The 21,146-nt window shown below is 40.1% G+C and overlaps 1 protein-coding gene across 1 annotated transcript in view; it reads left to right on the top strand.

Annotated features, from left to right (window-relative positions):
• TM9SF2 (transmembrane 9 superfamily member 2) overlaps window positions 1-20,684 on the top strand; it is a 35,527-nt gene extending 14,843 nt beyond the window's left edge. Inside the window, exons 8-17 of the mRNA XM_014072951.2 lie at window positions 2,533-2,612; window positions 2,703-2,811; window positions 9,807-9,939; window positions 10,733-10,852; window positions 11,839-11,896; window positions 12,457-12,616; window positions 13,253-13,404; window positions 15,332-15,443; window positions 16,771-16,942; window positions 20,299-20,684. Coding sequence (XP_013928426.1) covers window positions 2,533-2,612; window positions 2,703-2,811; window positions 9,807-9,939; window positions 10,733-10,852; window positions 11,839-11,896; window positions 12,457-12,616; window positions 13,253-13,404; window positions 15,332-15,443; window positions 16,771-16,942; window positions 20,299-20,366 — 1,164 coding nt within the window. The 3' untranslated portion in view covers window positions 20,367-20,684. The remainder of the gene's footprint in view (window positions 1-2,532; window positions 2,613-2,702; window positions 2,812-9,806; window positions 9,940-10,732; window positions 10,853-11,838; window positions 11,897-12,456; window positions 12,617-13,252; window positions 13,405-15,331; window positions 15,444-16,770; window positions 16,943-20,298) is intronic.
• Window positions 20,685-21,146: the final 462 nt, after the last annotated feature.

The following is a 21,146-nucleotide window of genomic DNA, read 5'->3' as shown; positions in this document are numbered from 1 at the left end:
TTAGTAACATGGTTGTCAAATAATCTGGCTTCACTATTGACTTTGCTTGTCAGAAGATTGCAAAAGGTGATCACGTGACCATCATAAAAAGGAACCAGTTGCCAAGCATCTGACCATGGGAATCCTGTAATGGTCATAAGTGTGAAAAACAGTCATAACTCTTTTTTTTCAGTACCGTTAAAACTTTAAACCATCACTAAAGAAATGATTGTAAATCGAGGACTACCTGTAGTTGATTTATGTGTTCACCAAACTCACAAATTATGATTCTGGATGCTAAGATTAGACTAAAATCAAAACCAACCAGCAATGTAAATTCAATGGAGAAAAAATACGAGGCATAAACCTTTTAGATGTTGTAAGCCGTGACCCGTCAAAAGCGTGGAGGACAAAATCGCGCTCGACGAAAGCGCACATGTGACGTCATCACAGCGCGATGAAAAAAATTAAAAATTGAAATAAAATTAAAATTAAAGCAAGCCGATTCACATAAAGGTAAGGGTTAGGGTTAGGTTAAGGGTTAGGGTCAGGTTTAGAGCGTTAGCGTTAGGTTTAGCGTTAGGTTAAGGGTTAGCGTTAGGTTTAGCGTTACGTTAACGGTTAGGTTTAGGGTTAGGTTAAGGGTTAGGTTTAGGTTTAGGGTTAGGTTTGGGGGGGTTAGGGTAAGGTTTTAGCTTTATTTTTACATTTTTCGATCACAGCGCGATGTTTTCGTCACGCTGTGATGACGTCAAATGCGCGCTTTCGTCGAGCGCGATTTTGTCCTCCGCGATTTTGTGGTGGAACCGTTGTAAGCAGGGTCACCCAGTGTATTGGCTCAATAGCTGGAGGAAAAGCCAGATCTTCAAGACTATATAAAAGGCCCGCAGGATTAGAAGAATCAACACCTCTGAGATATTCGGTACTGTGGCGCTTCCTAGGATTCTCCAAGGAAATGGTTTTATACAAAGGGCTCAGAGCACGCCCATCTGGTCAAATCTCATGGGATGGACAGAAATAGTAGACAATACATTGTGCCACAAAGGGCTGTATATGTGGTAACCATCACTTTGAATTGCAACTAGAAGCTTTCTAGAGGCAGGCAGCTCACAAAGTAGCGGTGTGCCTATTAACTGGCTGCACTGCTGCATTCTCAACTATTTGCAGCTTCCAATGATCTTCAAGAGCAGCTCTCTGTAGAGCACTTTATAGTAGTCAAACCAGGGAGTGACCAAGGTATGAATGACCGTCAGTAGGACTGCCTGATCCAGGATTAGTGTAAAAGATAGATTTGTATAAATAAGGGAGATCAAACTGGAAGAAGAGCCACTGAAGGGCAGTGAATGGTGAATCTGATATTCATTCATTCATTCATTTATTCATTCGTTCACTCAATCAATCTCTATGACTGCCCATCTCAGAAAATAGAACGATAACCCCATTTTGTGATAATAAAGACAATAGAATATCAATATTTTTCTGTCTTTGTGTCCTCACTCAGTACACCTTGGTATATCCACATTACACTTTGCTTTGCAAATTGTGCTGCTTCCAATGTACCGTATATACTCGAGTATAGGCCGACCCGAATATAATCCGAGGCACCTAATTTTACCACAAAAAACTGGAAAAGTTATTGACTCGAGTATAAGCCTAGGGTGGGAAATGCAGCAGCTACCGATAAATTTCAAAAATAAAAATAGATACCAATAATGCCATTGTCCATTGAATAACATATACAGCCTGCCTGTGCCCATTAAATATACAGTAGCCATTGTAAAAATTTGCTCTGCATAACAAATTATTATCACACAATACCGGTGTATTCAATGAAATACTTCACTCACCTCATGATGATGATGTCCCGCTGTGATGATGATGTCCCGCCTCCTATGACACACGGCACAGTGATTCCTATCATTGGATCACTGTACCAGAGGAGGTGGGACATCACTATGTGGCTGCTTGCCATAACAAGGAGGAGGTGGGACATCGTTGCAGAGCGGCAGGAGGGGGAGGAAGGGGAATCGTAAGATAGCCCTGCATTACATTAGAACGTGAGGAGGGGGGATGGTGCGGTGCACGCTGCGCGGCAAACTGACACAGAGGGAGGGGAAACTCAGGGGTGCTGGGCCATTCACGAGCGTCACCCAGCGGCATGGACCCGCCCCTTTTTCTCCTCCATTTCGGGCAAATTTTTCACTGACTCGAGTATAAGCCGAGGCGGCTTTTTTCAGCTCAAAAAGTGGGCTGAAAAACTAGGCTTATACTTGAGTATATACAGTACTTCTGGGACAATTTAAGATACTGGCTGTTATCTATGGCACCTTTCATGGCATCAGCTGGTCTGTTTAAAAATGTTTTTTTAATGGTTTGGGCCAGCATGAATTCAGACAAAATTTTGGGAATGACAAAGATTAAAATCTATTGGGAGGTAAAGTTGTTGAAATCCTGAAAAAATGATTTTGATTTGTTCTTTTGCAATATTTTCTATTCTCTCAAAACCCAGAAATCTATTTTTAAAATTTTAAGATGAATAATTTATTTTTTCAGGAAAATAAAGAAATCAGGTGGGCATCCAGATGGGATTACATTTTAGAATCCATGTCTCACACGCACATCCAGTGGTTTAGGTAAGGCCTACTTTAATTTTATAATTCAAACAATTTTATAGATAGATATACAAATGAACAATTATAATAGCAGTTTGCCTTGTTTTCCAGTATAATGAATTCGCTGGTGATTGTCCTTTTCCTTTCTGGAATGGTAGCTATGATTATGCTAAGAACTCTGCATAAGGACATTGCAAGATATAACCAAATGGACTCTACAGTAAGAATACAATTCTTCTGGAAAATTCCCTCCTTCCTTCCTTCCCTCCCTCTCTCCCTCCCTCCATCCATCCCTCCTTGCCTCCCTCCCTCCCTCCGTTCTTCTTCCATCTCTTCCATCTTTCAAACTTTAAAGCAGCAAGGTCTCACATTGTATATTTAGGTATTTAATTTATTTTCATAGCTGAAGGACGAATGATGACTTGATGAGGTAATCCAAGTGGGTGCAACCACATTTTCTTACAGGGATTACAAAGTGTAGTATTAAATCAGGCTAGGTTTTTTTCAGAGATGGGTGTCTGCTTTGGTATGTAAGGCTTAAACAAAAGCTTTTTGTTTTTCTGCTCCAAACACCAGGAAATTGCATTACTGTTCTCAGTTATTTATTGTTGAAATTTATTGATGTGCTTTCTGAAAGCTGCAAAAAAGGGGGGCTTTAGGGTTAACCATCCTGATAGATTAGATGACATAAAATAGCATGCTATATGTTTAATACTTTCTAATTAATAGTCCTAACATAATATGAGTGCTTTTTCCTCAGTGAGACTTTGTTTTATATACATATATTTGCAATCACACTGTTATGTGGACTATGTCCAATTAACTTTATTTTAGCTCAGCTCAGTTGTATAGAGGCAATTGCTTTGATTGTATATTAGCTCTTCTCAAATTGCATAAAAGCATTTGTTTATAGTAAACTTTAGTAATAGAATTTTGTGCAATATTTAATTTTTAAAGAAAAAATAGTAATACAGATTCTTCTATGGGCTTGATTCAGTTTCCATGGACATACATATTAATAGAGAATATATTATATGTTGTACCATCATCCCCTTCAGCTGTGAAAAAAGCATTGAAGGATGTGTCAGTTGGCAACATCTTTCTTCTCTCCCTTTTGGTTACTTTTTGTCTCAGATATAATTTTTAAAAATGAAATTAGTCATTTGAAGAACAATCTCCTTTTTTGCTATGTTTATTAAATAACATCTAAGAGTTGGTTTATGATTATGTTGCATCCACAATTTAGGGGAACTGGTTGGCCCATTTGAAAGGTTGAAGTTCAACCACCATGGAGAATGTGACCAGTTTACCAGAAGACAAACTCAAATGAAGCTAACAGTTTCCCCAGATTTCTACTTGTAAGGAATTAGAAATGAGAGTCTGGGCTCCAAAAAGCAAATCTCATATTTGTGCTTATATAAGCAGACATATTCCTAAATGAAACAAGTTTCATGACTGCTGTTTGAGTGGAAAGTCAGATACAAATGGAATGGAATATTTAACAGTAGGAATTCAACCTGGATATACTCGTAGAAGCACATCCCCTCCCAAAGACAAGCAAAAGTGTAAATCATGCATGCTGGAAATATAAACCGCTTAGAGAGGGCTGTAAACCACTGTAAAGTGGTATATAAGTCTAAGTGCAATTGCTATTGTACTTGATAGAATTGTACAAATCAGATTTCATAGGCAAATCAGGAAAAAGGAGAAAAATTATATGGAATAGGATCCATGTGTGGGCTGAGGAACATATCTGCAGATACCCTAGTAGTCTACCAATCTTGGGGATCTCAAGTTGTTTTAATTATTTATTTCATTGATTGCTATAACTGTTCATCTCAATAAGTGACTCAGGGTGGCATATAGCATTAAAAAAAATGCTGTTGTGATTCTGGAATGATGCCAAACACATGCTGAGTATCAGTGCTAAGGGAAAGCACAGTGATTTGTGTCCCAGGTTTAGCCATTTACCATGGAAACTCACATTCTTGCTTGTAGGACAAGTTGAAAACTTTTTATCTTTGCGTGTTAATAAAAAAGAATTCTGAGATTCATATATAATAGATTTCTGATGCATGCTTTTGAATGCTTGGAGAAGCTTGTATTCTCCAAAGTTGGTGGAGAGAGCAGCCATGCATGGGTTAACTCAGCGAGTAACCAATAGGACTGAGTCTACTGATTTGACGTCGTAGCCTCTGAGGAGAGTCCTCCCGCATTTTTAGACTCAGTTTGATTGGGACTGGCTGTGCTAATTGCTCTCTCCTCAACTTAATTAATTAAAATTGCTGAATTGACTATCTAAAGCAGTATTAATTGGCTTCTGACCTAAAAATTTCTATCAAAAAGCTTCCTGACCTCTAAATTACCTAGTGGAAGGCAGGATCATCGAGGACATTTCCTCTTGGAGCCAGGGCTCTTGGATAGCCCAGGGCTTCTGCTGCGAAGTGCGGCCAGGAGAGTTTTTCTTGTGAGGCTTCCCGGTTTTCTCCTGCGGCTTGAAGAAGCTCTTTTTTATTCAGCGCTGCCCGGCACTGGCCGTTGGAGGCCACTCTTAGCGCTCCTGTTCTTGCTGGCTCTCCCTCGCCACTGAACACCGCTGCCAAAGTGCTGCTGCCACCACCAAAGCGCTGCCACTAAACGTTGCCGTTAATCGCTGCTGCTAGACACCGCTGCCTCCTCCTGCAGTGCTGCTGCTGCCTACACTGCCTGTGCAGCCTCTTCTCAGGGCCTCATTGCCCTCCTTGCATCTGCAGCCTCTTCAGCCTCATGGCACCTGACCCATAGGCTTTTTAGCCTCAGTGGCCATTTTGTTTTGGCGGGAACATCTCTGGTGGCCATTTTGGTACTTCTCTTCAGATCAACAAGGTCGTGAGTACAGGCATGGCCTCTTCTCCTGCCCAAGAGCCACAGGCCCCTCCACCCACCTAGGCCCCTAATCCTTCCACCAGCTCTCCTGTGCCAAGGGCGGATAGGCGCAGGCCTTTCCTAAAGGCTCCTCCTAATGAGCCCCCTGCTAAGGACCCCAGGCCTAGTCTCAGGACCACAACTAACTCACCTTCACAGGAAGATGACACTATCCCAAAGACTCCTCCCAAGAACTCCAACTGCAAGACCAAACATTCAGAGCCCCATCCTTTCCAGGCCCAAAGGCCTGTTGAGCCTAGCCCTCCTCTTGACTTATCATTGGATTCAGAGGACGATTTCTCCCCTACAGCGTCTATTATCCAACATGAAGAGGCCAGGGCCACAGGCGACCAGGCCGGCAGTGGGGAGGAGTCGGAGGGTGACAGGAGTCTTACTCTGGACGAGGATATTGCATCTCAGAGGGATGCCTCTCCTCCATTCAGGCCTCTACCTTACACCCCTGACATAGCTACTATCATTTCAGATGCCATCGAACGGGGCATAGCAGCAGGTCTTAAACAGAGGTCTTCTACCCATTCCACTCCTCACAGGTCTTCTCCAGTTCCAGACGCAGGAATGGTGACCTCTCAGCGTCTTCATCGCATGACATGCCTGAGATCTTCAACCAACCATCAGTTTTTGGAGAGGAGGAACATCCTGCGTGAGATTTGGATCTTTCTGAGGATGATGGTCTTCCCCCAGACCCACCTACGACGCATGGGTCAGGTCCACCATCAGATTCGGCCTAACCTTGGACCTGTGATCCAGCCCTCTGAACACTTTGTCACATGTCCGATCTCCAGGGATCCTCACAAGAGGCTCCTTGTGGAACATCCTTTATCTGCTCCACATTCGGGCCATTCAGCCTGTGCCTCCGGCCAGGTGGGATGGGGGTTTTGCTCTCATCTCTTTATCGTGCCAAAGTCTTCGGGAGTCTGGAGAGCAATCCTCGATCTCAAATTTCTCAACTGATTCATAAGATACAGGAGATTCAAAATGCACTCTCTCCTATCCATTCTGGAAAGTGTGCGCAAAAACCATCTCCTCACCTCAGTGGACCTCACAGAGGCCTATCTTTATGTGCCCATCCACAAACAACACAGACGGTTCCTGAGGTTTGTCTACACAGGCAGTCATTTCCAATATTGGGCTCTCCCCTTCGGACTGTCCTCAGCTCCAAGGGTTTTCATCAAACTGCTTGCTGTCGTAGCAGCCAACCTACCAGGCAGACCTATATGGATATTGTACTATCTGGACGACATTCTTTTGCTGTCCAGTTCGCACAGTCAGGTTCTCCAGGATCTCCAGGCCACCATGCGGGTGCTTCAGGAACAGAGCTTCTCCATAAACTGAGAGAAGAGCCACCTTGTTCCCACCCCCCCAGCTGGTTCACCAGGGAGCCTTCATAGATTTCTCTCAAGGGAATGTCTTCCTGTCTCTGGAGCGTCAGGTCAGCCTCAGGGACTTAGCCAACGAAGTGAGCAGGAAACATCTGGTTCTACTGCTCCAACTGTCTCAAATGTTAGGGGAAATGGTCTCATGCTTCTCCATCGTCCCGTCTTCACAGCTGCTGCCTCCAGTGTTTTTTATTGCCGTACAGAAGACCAACAGCAGTTGTTCCCTAGTGAAAGTCAGGTTGACTCCAGACATGATCCAATCTCTCGACTGGTGGGTTTCCCTGGCCCTCTTCAGGGAACCTCCATGACTTACAGTCACTACGGACGTGAGCCTGACGGGATGGGACGCTCACCTGGAGAATCAGGTGGCTTAAGGACTCTGGTCGGAATCTGACCTTACTCACAGTATGAATTGGCTGGAGCTGAGGGCAATTCATCTGGCCCTCCTCCACTTCCATTCATCGATTTGCAACTCCCACGTGCTGATTCGAACAGACAACATGACAGCCAAGAGGGGACGAGGGCCATATCGTTCATGGAATCTGCCTTTGGCCTAGGGACTTGGGCGGAAGCCAATCTTCTATCTCTACACGCCAAATGTCAACTTGTAAAGCGTTGCCATGACTATTATCAGGTTGGCATTCGAGGATTCCATGCATACTTTAGGCCAGAGTTGGATCTCATATTTCTACAACCTACTTCCTGAATATGATCTATGACGCATGACAGAAGGGAGGAGATAGAGGGGTAAAGTTCAAACGCAATTAAGCGGAAGCCAGTTTTGGCTCCGCAGGAGTACACGCCAGAATATTGATTCTAATAAATGAATGGATTTCTTTTGAACTTTGTCTCGAGGCTCATAAATTAATTAGGTCATCTTCTGGGAACTTCACACCGAACAGATCTCAGGCACCGACAACATCTGGGCAGACTGGTTGAGCCGCACAACGATTGACCCTGCGGAATGGAGCTTGAATCATCGCATCTTGTCCACCAAGTACGGGACTCCAGTGCTGGATCTATTCGCAACGGGCTCCAACAAACAGCTGCCCAGATACTTTTCTTGTTACATGACACCAGGAGCGGAAGGGATGGACACCTTAAGGTGCAGGTGGCCTCACGGTCTCCTGTATGCCTTCCCTCCCTTCCCCCTGATATAGAAGGTGATTCGCAACATGCTGGAGGAGGAGGTGGAGCTCATCCTAATTGCCCCTCATTGGCTGTACCGACCCTGGTATGAGGACGTGGTCAATCTATCGGTGGGTCCACCGTGGCGCCTTTCCATGACCAACTCCCTTCTTCATCAGGGATCCATTCACCATCCCGACCTCCACTTGCTCTGTCTAACCGCCTGGAGGCTGAGCGAGCGGCCTTGAAAGCGGCTAACCTTTCTGACAAAGTAATCTGGACTATTCAGGCGTCTCGCTGCCCATCCACCAACAGAATTTACGAATCAACAAGGCAAACATTCTCAACATGGTGCAGTTCTCGAGATGTCGCTCTCTAGGCTTTGGTAGCCCAAGTTTTGGAGTTCTTACAGCAGGGACTTGACAGAGGGCTTTCACTTAACACCCTACAGTGGCAGGTGGTGGCTCTCTCTTCAGTTCTTTCTCTACATCGTGAGGAGCCTCTTTCCTTGCACCCTCATGTCCATTGCTTCATCAGGGGCGCGTCTAACCTCAGCCCTCCAGTCACTCATCGCTTCCCTTCGTGGGATCTTGCCAAGGTCCTTGACTTCCTCACAGAACCACCTTTTGAGCCTCTTAGATCGGCCTCATTGCAACACCTTACGCTGATAACAATCTTCCTGGTTGCTGTCACATTGGCGGGTTTCGGATTTCCATCGGTCTCAAGATCTGACTCTTCTGAATTTCTGTCACAACCCTACTCACAGGCTTGAACGCAAGTGGCACACGCTGGATGTGCGTCGTGCCCTCAAAATCTATATTACCAGGATGGCCGATTTCAGACACAGTGAGGTTCTTTTCATCTCTTTCCATCCCACCAATAAGGGGCTTAAAGCTTCGTCATCAATGGTAGGGCATTGGATCAGATCTGCCATCTCAAGGACTTACCTAACTCATCATCTCACTTCTCCAACCAACATCACGGCACATTCAACACGCAGTCCTGCTACTTCAGCAGCATGGACTACACAAGCCTCAGTAGAGGGAATCTGCAGAGCGGCCACTTGGACTACTCTGACTCCTTTTATCTGCCACTACCGGGTAGATAGATACACTTCAGAAGATGTGGCTTTCGGAAGGCGGATACTTCAACAAGTGCTTCCTTCTTCTGACTCCTAGGCCAGTCATATGCCCACCCAGGGACAAGCCTAGCTTTGGTACGTCCCATGCATGGCTGCTGTCTCCACCAACTGTGGAGAATGGGGCGTTGGTTCTTATCTGATACTCTCCTTCTCTGGGCAGGTGGCGACAGCAGCCATCCCCACCCTTTCTCTGGGCAGGCCTAGTTCTCAGAGGTGCAGTAGTATGGTGATCTGGAGAAATGAATTTCGAGAGCACAGCAGTATACTTATCTCCTTCGTCAAAGAAGCGGGAGGACTCTCCTCAGAGGCTATGATGTCAAATCAGTAGACTCAGTCCTATTGGTTACTGGCTGAGTTAACCCATGCATGGCTCCTGTCTCCACCTGTCGAGAGAAGGGGTGTATCAGGTAAGAACCAACACCCCATTTCCCATTGTTTTGGACGATTATGTGAAATGATCAGGATAATTTTATTTATAGCACTCTTTGAATAAGTTGAAATATTATTGAAACTGAATAAATAAAATATTCCATATCTGAAAAGGATAGAGTAATAGAGTATAATCAATGACAGAGTTGGGAAACCTATAATTATGTAAATCAGCCAGATCATTGTAATATACTAAACTAATTATTTCTTTTTCAGGAAGATGCTCAGGAGGAATTTGGCTGGAAATTGGTTCATGGTGACATATTTAGACCCCCACGAAAAGGAATGCTGCTTTCTGTCTTTCTGGGTTCTGGAACTCAGATTTTAATTATGACATTTGTTACATTATGTAAGTGCAGTATGAATACTATTAAAATGCAGGTTCATTTTCAAAGTCTGAATTCTTTAAGTAGGATTTCAAGAATGCTCTGTGTTCTTACTTTCTCCTGGAAAGTAAAAGTTTTCTACTATCGCCCTTCCACTAATTTTAAAAACAACTACATTTAGAACTGTAATATATATATATAATGCCATCTTTTGTCCCAAATTATTGCTTTCAACCAATCTGCAAAGCTAGCAATCTCTTTTAGTGCTAAGGATTACTAGTAACACTCCTTGTGCTCTGAAAGATCTGGCCTTGTGCAGAAGTGGGGGGTGGAATTGTAGGTGCTTCCATATATTTGCTAATGTCTAGAAACCAGCTCTTTTTGTCTCTTATTCCTGAATTTTATACAGTTCAGCTAATCATTGTGAGAATGTAAGAAAACATTGTAACCTTTTAAAATATTTAATTTGCGTGCCACCCATCTTGCCTTTTTCCTCTCGCCACTTGTCCTCCCCCTTTTTTGGGGATATGTATTCTGAGCTGTAGTCACATAAGCAATGTTTCTTAACATGGACGTCTTTAAAATTTATGGACTTCAATTCCCAGAATTCTCAGCCAGGTAATTGCCAGGGTTAAAAAAAAACATCCACTGTTTTATGGACTGATTATCTTTCTTGGAAGTTTTTAGCTGTGGGTCTGGAAAAAATACTGTTTTACAAATTACTTGTAGCCATTCTGCCCTGTAGGTGTAGTTCAGGAAATTGGACGGAGCATTTCCATTTTAATCATCTCTCAAATGTGTGTCTACTTTCAACAGTCTTTGCTTGTCTGGGATTTTTATCCCCTGCAAATCGAGGAGCATTAATGACTTGTGCCGTGGTCTTGTGGGTGCTTCTTGGAACTCCGGCAGGTTATGTTGCTGCCAGGTTCTACAAATGTAAGTTTAAAACTTTATTTAATCTGACAGCACTTAAAATCATTAGTGTAAATTATCATCACAGCAGCAGCATTTTCTTCTCTAATGTTTGCCTTCTGGCAAGATGGAGAAATGTTTAAGACTGAAGGCTGTATGCCAGTTTACATCGTTCTTCTAGCAAACTTTCAGGTTGGCTGGGTTATTTTGTAGAAATTCTCTGTCAGTTGTTCTCATTTTGATGTATTTGAAAGGAAGGGAAAGCTGTGGAAACTGACCACTCTTAGGTATGAAAATGAAGTTGTTGATGGCTTTTGAAGTTGCACTATGTTTGACATGTGATGCTTACATTGTTCTGTTGTTTTCTTTAGTATGGTGTCACTTGAAAGGAAGCGAAATACCATATTCATTTTATACTTTATGACACTTTGCTGAGTTCCTTGATCAGTGATTGTTTTTATTTTAATAGATATGCTGTGGAGGGAGTACATTGTGTCCATATGTGCTTGTAAGCCATTTTATTGAAAACAGTTTAGACTGAACTACACTATCCACAAATAAAAAATTAAAAGCCATGTAAATTATTTATTCATTCATTCATTCAATTTCTATAGTTGTCCAACTCAACCAAGTGACTTTGGGTGGCTTACAATTCTAAAATTCTAAAACAACATAAAATAAATAAATACACACAACAGCTATGATGATTAACCAGCTAATAGAAATAAAGTTTCATCATTTAAAGTAGAAATATTAAACACTGTATGTAATGTTGAAATTTTCTTCTTTCTCTTTCTTGCTATGTTATTAAGCTGGATTTTAAAATATAATTTTCTCTGGCAAGTAAATTAACCTTTTGAATTGCTAAATTTGGAGAATAGGAGAAGAAAATAATTATTTCCTTAAAGTCATAATAATTCAATTTTTGCCTAACATATTCAGATGTGTTTGAGTATACCTCCACACTACATTTAACTGGTATTCTCCTTGTTGGCTTAATTTTTGTACAGCTTTTGGGGGAGAGAAATGGAAGACAAATGTTCTCCTAACAGCTTTCCTTTGCCCTGGGTAAGCAAATTCCTATGACTAATGTTAAATTATACACTAAATAATTAAGCTCACCTTAAATGTGTAAGTCCTCAATAGCATAGACAATATATCTGCATATCATAATACACCAGAGCTGTATATAATTTTTCTTTCTTTCTTTTTTAAAGTCTTGTTAAAGTCTTGATTAATAATATCAACCTGGAGAAATACTTTGTAAGACAATCCTGCTCCTCACTGACCCTTGGTTCTACTCCTTAGGCTGCTTTTCAGATCTCAGGATAGTTGGCCTTATGTGTTGTCATACACTATACAGCTCCTGTATTCCATATTTTGGCTTAATCACAGCAAGCAGTTGTCCCCTGAAGTGCAGAGATGACAGACAGACATTTGAAGCTATTTAGCTGAAATGTCAACTCCTGCTGGAGTTCAGTTCTATTCCATTAAGAGAAGTAGACTTTCTTGACCTATTTGCCTGATCTGTTCTGCCTGTGAATGTTGCTTAACGTTACATTAGACAAACTGTAATGTGATTTCAGTAACATAGAACTTCATCAGCTTTAAAATCTTCTCTCTTTTAGCATTGTGTTTGCAGATTTCTTCATCATGAATCTCATTCTTTGGGGAGAAGGGTCCTCAGCCGCCATCCCATTTGGCACTTTGGTTGCTGTTCTGGCACTTTGGTTTTGCATATCAGTACCATTGACTTTCATTGGGGCCTACTTTGGTTTTACAAAGAATGTAAGTGGCTTCACCTGAATACATTTTGTATCTTTGAGTTGTTTGCAAAATAAGTGCTGAGCCTCATCTCTCAAGAACATGTCGTCTCTAAATGGAATGCTGTGTGTGTGTGTGTGTCTGTGTGTCTGTGTGTGTGTGTGTATTCAATTACACTGTGTAAAAATAAAAAATAAAATTTTGATCATTACCTTTAAAGATAAATTACCTTACGATGTGGTGCAGGGTTTCTTCAGGAGTGAGATTGGTGGCATAAAAAATTAATAAAATAAACAAATCTAAAGCATGATCAGATTTCTGTGACATATACTTAGATTTCACTTGACCAGGCTATTTTGAACATGACATATTTTATTACATAAATTGTGTGGGAATTCAATTTACTTTCTATTTATTGTACTTTGAATGTACAATTGTAACTAGCTTTTAAGCAGATCTTTCTCAACCTTAGCAACTTGAAAATGTATGGATTTCAACTTCCAGAATTTCCCAGCCAGTGTACTGGTTGGAGATTTCTGGAAGTTGAAGTACACATATCTTCAAGCTGTTGAGGCTGAGAAACATTACTTTGGATTGTATGAAATACAGCTGAAATTACTGAGATCCAATTCCTTCTCTCCTTTTTTAATACCTCTAAAGGCCATAGAACATCCAGTCCGTACAAATCAGATTCCTCGCCAGATTCCAGAACAATCATTTTATACAAAACCACTTCCCGGGATTGTTATGGGAGGCATTCTGCCCTTTGGATGCATCTTCATACAACTTTTTTTCATTCTTAATAGCATATGGTGAGTTTTGAATCCATTGCAATGCATAACTATTTGTTTATTTGTTTTAAGTTTGCACCTATCTCTTGCATTTTTCTGTCCTTTTGTCATGCCCTCAGAACAGTTTCCTGTTGGGCAAAGAAAAGTGTTGTGAACATGTTACTCATACAGATATGTTTGTTATATAATGATAGCTTGAAGGACTGATTCATAAAAAAAGACCCTGCAGACCCTGAGTGTTACAATACCCCTGGTTCCCAGTGGTTCCAATATTCTGATGTGATGCAAATCTAACTTATCTGAGTGTCTTTATATTTGTGTATTTTAAAATCCGTAGACAACTTTGACTTAATTTACCAATCAGTGTCATTTTAATGGACGCAGATAATTAGAGCAGTGGTAGATGATCTTCCTTAGAACCAGATAAATGATGCTTGTTCCTTGTATTTGCAGTGACATTGTAGGAATTAATATAAACTGCTTTTCTTACTAATTGCTCATCAGTTATGGTCTTAGTCAGAACCATCATCACAGGACCAAGTGCTATCAGAGCCGTGGTGGCACTGTGGTTAGAATGCAGTACTGCAGGTTACTTCTGCTGACTGCCGGCTGCCAGCAGTTCGATTCTCACTGGTTCAAGGTTGACTTATCCCTCCGAGGTCAGTAAAATGAGAACCCAGTGAAGCAGCATATCAGCCTAAGTGCTATTGCTATCGCTATTAACATTTGATGAATGTTGATATGTTTAACTATACACATACCCCAAAACCATGCAGGTTACTTTATTAAAACAGTATAGAACTTATACTAAGGCTTTAAGTTCTCTGCAGGGTGATGTTCTTCTAAACAGAAAAAGAAAGAAATTTGTGTCTTTGAGTCTTTGTCCGATAACTGCTTAGACAGGTTTTTAAAAAAAAAATGATTTGCCATTGCTTGCTTCCAGCTGAAAGAGAGAGTCTGGCCTAAAGCCACCCAGCTGGCTTTGTGCCTAGAGTAGGATTAGACCTCACGATTCCCAGTTTTTGGTCCAGTTTAACCATAAAATAGTTACAGACAATGATCATGGGAAATATTCTTCCAGTCAGAATCCCTAGACCAGTAAATTGCAAGTGAGTTTCAAAGAGTGCTTATATAATCAGGAACAATAGCAGGTGTCCATAAAATATATATAAGGCTATAACTAATATCAGTCCCCACCCTTTGTTGTATAATATCATGAGTAACAATGTTCTAATCAGTTTAAAATAATAATGGATGTGATTATAACTTTGAGCATACAGTGAAATAAGTGAACCAGTTTGACAAACAGAACTTGTTGACTCAACGTAGATGCTGGAATGTTTCACACCCATAAGAAAGAGAAAATATGAGATAAAACAAAAAGTTACTGTTAGCTGGATAAAAATATCATTTAGCATGTAAATATAATAAAGCAAAATATGATTAAAAGTCCAAGCTTTGCTAATGGACACTGGGGAAAATGGGGAAGATCCCAAGCAGAAAGAGGATGTGCACCTTCACCATAGTAACACGTGGCTACTCTTTGTGAGGCCTGTATACCTTAATAGTTAGGCTTGTGGGTTGCTAGCCACAAGGGATAAAGGAAAAACTATACTTCAACAAGATCACTTAGTCAGCATAGCCCAAAAAGAACAAAGAAAGTAAACAAAAGACACTAGAAGCAAGAATTGAATCTATATAATCAAATGTGGTGATAATATCATACAAAAAACAACAACGAAGGCAAGTCAGCTAAGGAACTCACTACAAAGCAAAGTGAAAGCTATAGCACACTAAAAAACAACCAGATCACCTGGATGAAACACCTGTTATCTCATCAGGAGAGGCCAAAAGCTGAGTCGCATTTATTAGGAAGTTCAGATCTCAAAGGCCAAGTGCTTGCTTGCTACAGTATGAATCCTGTTTAATTTAAACTTCTGTTTTCCAGGTCTCATCAGATGTATTACATGTTTGGTTTCTTGTTTCTGGTGTTCATTATTTTGGTTATTACATGTTCTGAGGCTACTATTCTACTTTGCTATTTCCATTTATGTGCAGAGGTAAGTTTTACAAATAGGTTGTCACAAGGTAATCTATGTTTTGCTGTATTAATTAAAATAACAAGATAAGAAAAGAGAATGCATTTTCTACTGCAGAGGGAGACTTTAAAGACTTACATAGGGACAGTGTTGTGGGGCTAGAAAAATTAAGAACATGAGATGGGGGAAGGAAAAAATATTGCCCAAGTACGAAGAAGTTTGTTCTTTGCAGCTGGGAATAGTATTTGCAGAATGAATGCTTAATCACTGAACTTGAATGCTATATTCCACAGATATAAAAGAATACCATATTTTTCAGAGTATAGGATGCACCGGAGTATAAGATGCACCAAGATTTTGAAGAGGCAAATTTAAAAAAAAGCTTTTGCACTCTGCAGACCTCCCAAAAACGGCCCGTTTTTTGTGAAAACAGGCCCGGGTTTTGTTTTAAAAAGGGCATGCATAGCCTTTAGGAGGCTTATAGAGTGCTCCTGGGGGCTGGGGGGGGGGAGAAATGAGCAAAAAACGGCCCACTTTTCGCTCATTTCTGCCCTCCCCAGCCACCAGGAGAATTCTGGGAGCCGCCTAAAGGTTATGCATTGCCATTTTGGTGAAGGGGGCGAGGTTTCGGGAGGCCAAAAATGCTGTATTCAGTGTATAAGACGCATCCAGATTTTCACCCTCTTTTTTGAGGGAAAAAGGTCCGTCTTTGTTCAAACACCCTAAACTAGATTTTACTATGGCTTGGTGAGATTAATACAATCTGGTTTGCACATAACACTAAAACACATATCAAGCCAGAAACAAACCACATTACATTTGATTTGTAAACCAGATTTAGATTTGTGTGTGAGCCATACCTTTTATGATCTTACTAGAACAGAAGAACAGAGAATCAGAAATTGTCTGTCATAGTTGAAACTGTTGAATAAATAACATCCAAGATACATTTTGTTTTGTTTTGCCAATTAAACCAAAAGCCCCAAGTACAGATTTGCAAATATTATATAGAAGAGGATATATTCTCAATCATGGATTACATTTTCACAGGCAGGAAAGCCTCTAAGTCTGTGTCATGAATAATCTTGCTTTCATCTCTGATCAACATTCCTTCACTGTTATATAAGTATTATAAAATGTTCACCCTTTTAACGCTACATTTAGCTATAACTGAGAACGTGTCTTTTAACAGGATAATTGGTGTCCTCTTTAAAAGTTCTAAAGAGAGGGGTGTTCAGCATAACTTGAAATGGAATGTGATGTTATAAAATAGATTTAACTGCCCCTGAGCCCTCTGCATTTTTAGAAGCCTTTCTAACGTTGACACCTGTTTCTCTCTTTGTTGTAGGACTACCACTGGCAGTGGCGCTCCTTTCTTACGAGTGGTTTTACTGCTTTTTATTTTCTAATATATGCAGTGCATTACTTCTTTTCTAAGCTTCAGATTACGGGTACAGCAAGCACCATTTTGTACTTTGGCTACACCATGATAATGGTCCTGATCTTCTTCCTTTTTACAGGTAATATTGCTCGATAAACAAAATGCCTGCAGAAACACTAAACTGGTAACTAATTTGAAACTGAGGACGTGATGAAGCCAGACACTGTATATCAAACATTTTTATTTCAGATTAAAGCCCTGTATGTAATCTAGAAATTTTGCACATGTGTGCTGTGGATCACATCTTCTGAAATCAGGCCAGGGATAAATTAGTATTTATGCTTTAAGTTTAGGTTCTCAAGATTTTTAATTTGGCTGTCAAATAGCCACTTTTCATTTTGATTCTTGTTTTACAGCCTGGGCTGCATCACACAATACATTTAATCGCAGTCAAGGCTAAAGTTGTGAAATGTTTTAAAATATAATTTTAGTTCCATAAGACAAAACCCCTAAAAACACAATAGCTTTATAATTTCTGGGTGGGAATGGTTCTGCAAATCTCCTGCAATACAGGTAGTCCTTGAATGACAACCTCCGTTGTGCCCAACATTTCTGTTGCTAAGCGAAACATTTGTTAAGTGATTTCCCCCCCCCCCCAATTTTACAACCTATCTTGCAACAGTTGTTAAGTAAATCACTGCAGCTGTTAAGTTACTAATACAGTTAAGTGAATCTGGCTTCCTCAATGACTTTGCTTAAAAGAAAGTTGTAAAAGAGGATCACATGACCCCAGGATACTGCAACCTTCATAAATGAGTCAGTTGCCAAGTGTCCAGATTTTGATCACGTGACCATCGGGCAGCTGCAAAGGTCATAAGTGTGAAAAATTGTCATAAGTCCCTTTTTTCAGTGCTGTTGTAACTTTGAATGGTCACTAAATGAATTGTTGTATGTCGAGGACTACCTGTAGTGCTAGGATCTTTTTTGTAGTCAATATGCTTTAGTGTTCATACCTCGAGTTGCTTTTGTACTGTATTGTATCTGCTCTTGTTAGTTGCTATGTGCAGGCAAGCTAGTCGGACCATTCTTGAAAGGTAAGTTAATGCCATCGCTTTGACTTGTAGATTCTTTTTGTCTTACAGTGCAGCAGACTCCCAAATTTTATTTTTAGAATTATGAATACTTGAAAGTAAGCTGATAATATGCCCTGTGTTTAAATAGAGACATACTGCTTTACAAAACCCATTCTTAAAATTTTTGTCAGGCAAATGTAATAATACTTAGAACTATAAAAGAAGGTGTGCAATTAATACATACAGCTGCTGCTGCTGCTGCTGCTACCACAACTACTATACTTACAAGTGAATAAAAAATGTTCAATTAGCGTATGAGACTAATTTGACTCTCCTAGAAGGGGGAAAAAATCTTTTTCAGGTTTTATGTTGAGTCTTTGTTAAGGGTATCCGTAAGATATGGTAAAATAAAGTCAAGATGGCAATATGGCAGTGTGATTGAAGCTTTGCCTGGTTTCTGTGGGTGAGGCACATAAAAAGGGCCCAAGTTTTGATTGCATTATGGGTTGCTTTTTGCCTCTTGCCTTTTTTGAGTACACCTGTGGAGACACCTTTGCTTTGGTACCACAAGAGACTTGGCAACAGTGAATCTTCTGCTAATTCACCATATTGAATTAAATACCAATCATATATTGGATTTTTTTGTTCCCACAACCCACCTGCATTGTTCATGAGGAAAAAAAGGTTGGTACATGAAAAAGCACATCATAAATTTCACGAGGCTAAAACGAAACATCCGAGGATATTCGGTCCTAGAGGCATTTAAGTTCCTGTCAAGTTGATATAAAAGCCAAACCAAGGACCTCCTAATTGCTGTATCCAAATGATTATATTGCTGCTTACTCATCTGTTTAAAATGGTCAGCCTCAAGAAGGGTTTTGATGGTGCCCTGCTGTCACAGCAGTAGAGCACATGCTTGGGGCATTTGCTTCTCATATGGCATTCTGGGTCATTGATCTGACACAGCAAGCAAGTTGCTGGAAGCTACGCGACAAATCCAATTCACAGCTAGGTCCACAACTGTGTCTTTGACATAGTAAATGAATCTGTTCAACATCAGTGGCTGAGCTAATATGAAAAAAAAATCAATGCGATATTCAGTTTTTGCTGAAATATTTATAACGCGTAAAAACTATTGTGAATTTTCAAACCCTCCAAACTGCCATTAAATGTACATGACACATGAGGCTATTTGGGAACAAAAGGGAATGGTGCTTGTCCTTAATCTATTATTCTGAAATTAGTAATTTACTCATTGCTTTCTGCTATATGAAGCGGGAACTTTAGAATTTCTGCATATTCTGCAAAGGAGATCTGAAATGCACAGAAATGCATATTGGCAGCTTTTAAGTATTGAGCTCTTTCAAAGAGTTGTCTGTATCCTTTAAACCAGTAGTCTACGCGAGGAACTGGTTATTTTTTCAACCATGAACAGCTATCAAATGTTGTTTCGCTCAATAGCAGCTTTCTGTTTCAAGAACTGGTCAGTGATATGCGTAGTAGAGTGGATTTAAAATCAGCCAAAACTTGTAAGTCAGGAACCAAACCATGCAAAGAATCAGCAATTCTTTTAAAAGCCAGGACAATCTCTTTGCCTCTTTATCTTTTCCACATCTCATTTTCTCTGCAGAGGTGATTTTATTTCATTAGGGTTTTTGATTGACTTAGGTTTCTGCTTCTAGGGATGAAATGGTGCTATTTTTGTATTTTATGTTTTTTTTAGGCAAGCTGACTCTTAAAAAACCACCCTTTTGAGTATTTGCTGCCTATAGCTTTTTTTTTACTATTTTCTCTTTCATATTGTTCTATTAAATGATTTTTAAAAAGAGTGGAAAAAGGATTGCTATTATGTTTAGGGCTGTAAAACTCCTGGCCGGTAGGCTGGATGCATAACGCGCTGGCCATGCCCATGCCTGGTTTAGCGAGGGGATAAAAGTCCCGATACGTCATGTGATGCCACCATAATGACTTGTTTGACACCCCTGCAGAAGAATGGAAGGCTGAGATATTAGGTTTTCTAATCTATACATGCACCACACAGAAAAATAAAAAAAGTAATTAATGCAGATTCCTAGCTAAATGGTTGTTTTTTTCCAAAGCAAAAAATCCCTGTGCTAGTCTTCCTCCAGATGTGGGGGGGAGTTTAACTTTAATGAGAGATGGTCTGCACCAGAGCAGTCTTGCTCCACAGAACTTCCTCTCAAAGGACAGAGCTCAGCCCCTATATGGCAATCAAGCTGCTTGACTACTGATATAATGTGGCTCTAAATATAAATTCCTGAAAAAGTAATCACCATGTACTGTAAGAGAGAAAGCATTAAAATAGACACACTAATGTGCAAAATTATATTTTTCGTGAACTATTTTATTAGTGTAAGATGACCAGGTATGAATATTGATGCAGTTTTGTGTTTATTTGTAGGAACAATTGGATTTTTCGCTTGCTTTTGGTTTGTGACCAAGATATACAGTGTGGTAAAAGTTGACTGAAGATACTCAATGCAGAAACTATCAACCTAATTTAAGTACATGATTTTGGAAAAGAATGTAAGCTTTATCGAAAGTACTGACTTGGTATTTTCTGAATGATACAGAATATACATTTTCTCTCATTCAAATATTTGTATTGTAATTTTGCAATCTGGTTTCACTTCGTATTAATGAAGACTGAATATAAATGTATGCATTTGTAAATATTGTTATATTGGGACTTTTAAATTCTAATGACTGGTTACAAGTGCTGCTTTGCAGGATTTAATAATTCTTCTGAAAGAATAGTTGTAAATAAAGTTTTCTAGGTTTGCTGAGTGGGATTGATTATTTTTTCAAAGTAAAGAACTTATTTCTATCATGATTCTGAAGGTTGACTCAGTGTATTGCTTATAGTTTGAATGTTTTTGTTTTGTATGAAGCCATGGCCATAAATCTATCTAACCCTCCACCCCCTAACCCCCCCCCCAACCCGGTGATTCTGTTTGGTTTTAGTGGTTTGGCTTTGAGATTGTGCCTCTCTGCCTCCTAAATTCTGCAACCTAAACAATTCATAATAAATGAGCTATGTTCAGTTGATTATTACCCATTATAAATAAATGCATAAAATCCTGTAAATAGAAATATATTGATAAGTTTTAAATATGTAGATTGGGTTATGTTTTTTGAGTAAATCATGCTACATAAATGTAATATTAATGCACTACTTGAAATGACATTTCATAACTATACTGTAGTGTCTCTCTTAACCCACTACAGAACTAAATTAAGAGACTGGAT

The sequence above is a fragment of the Thamnophis sirtalis genome, unplaced genomic scaffold, assembly GCF_051295495.1.
Source record: "Thamnophis sirtalis isolate CommonGarterSnake01/CBP01778 unplaced genomic scaffold, rThaSir2_p1.2 scaffold_12, whole genome shotgun sequence".
NCBI lineage: Eukaryota > Metazoa > Chordata > Lepidosauria > Squamata > Natricidae > Thamnophis > Thamnophis sirtalis.
This window is presented reverse-complemented; position numbering and strand designations above follow the sequence as displayed.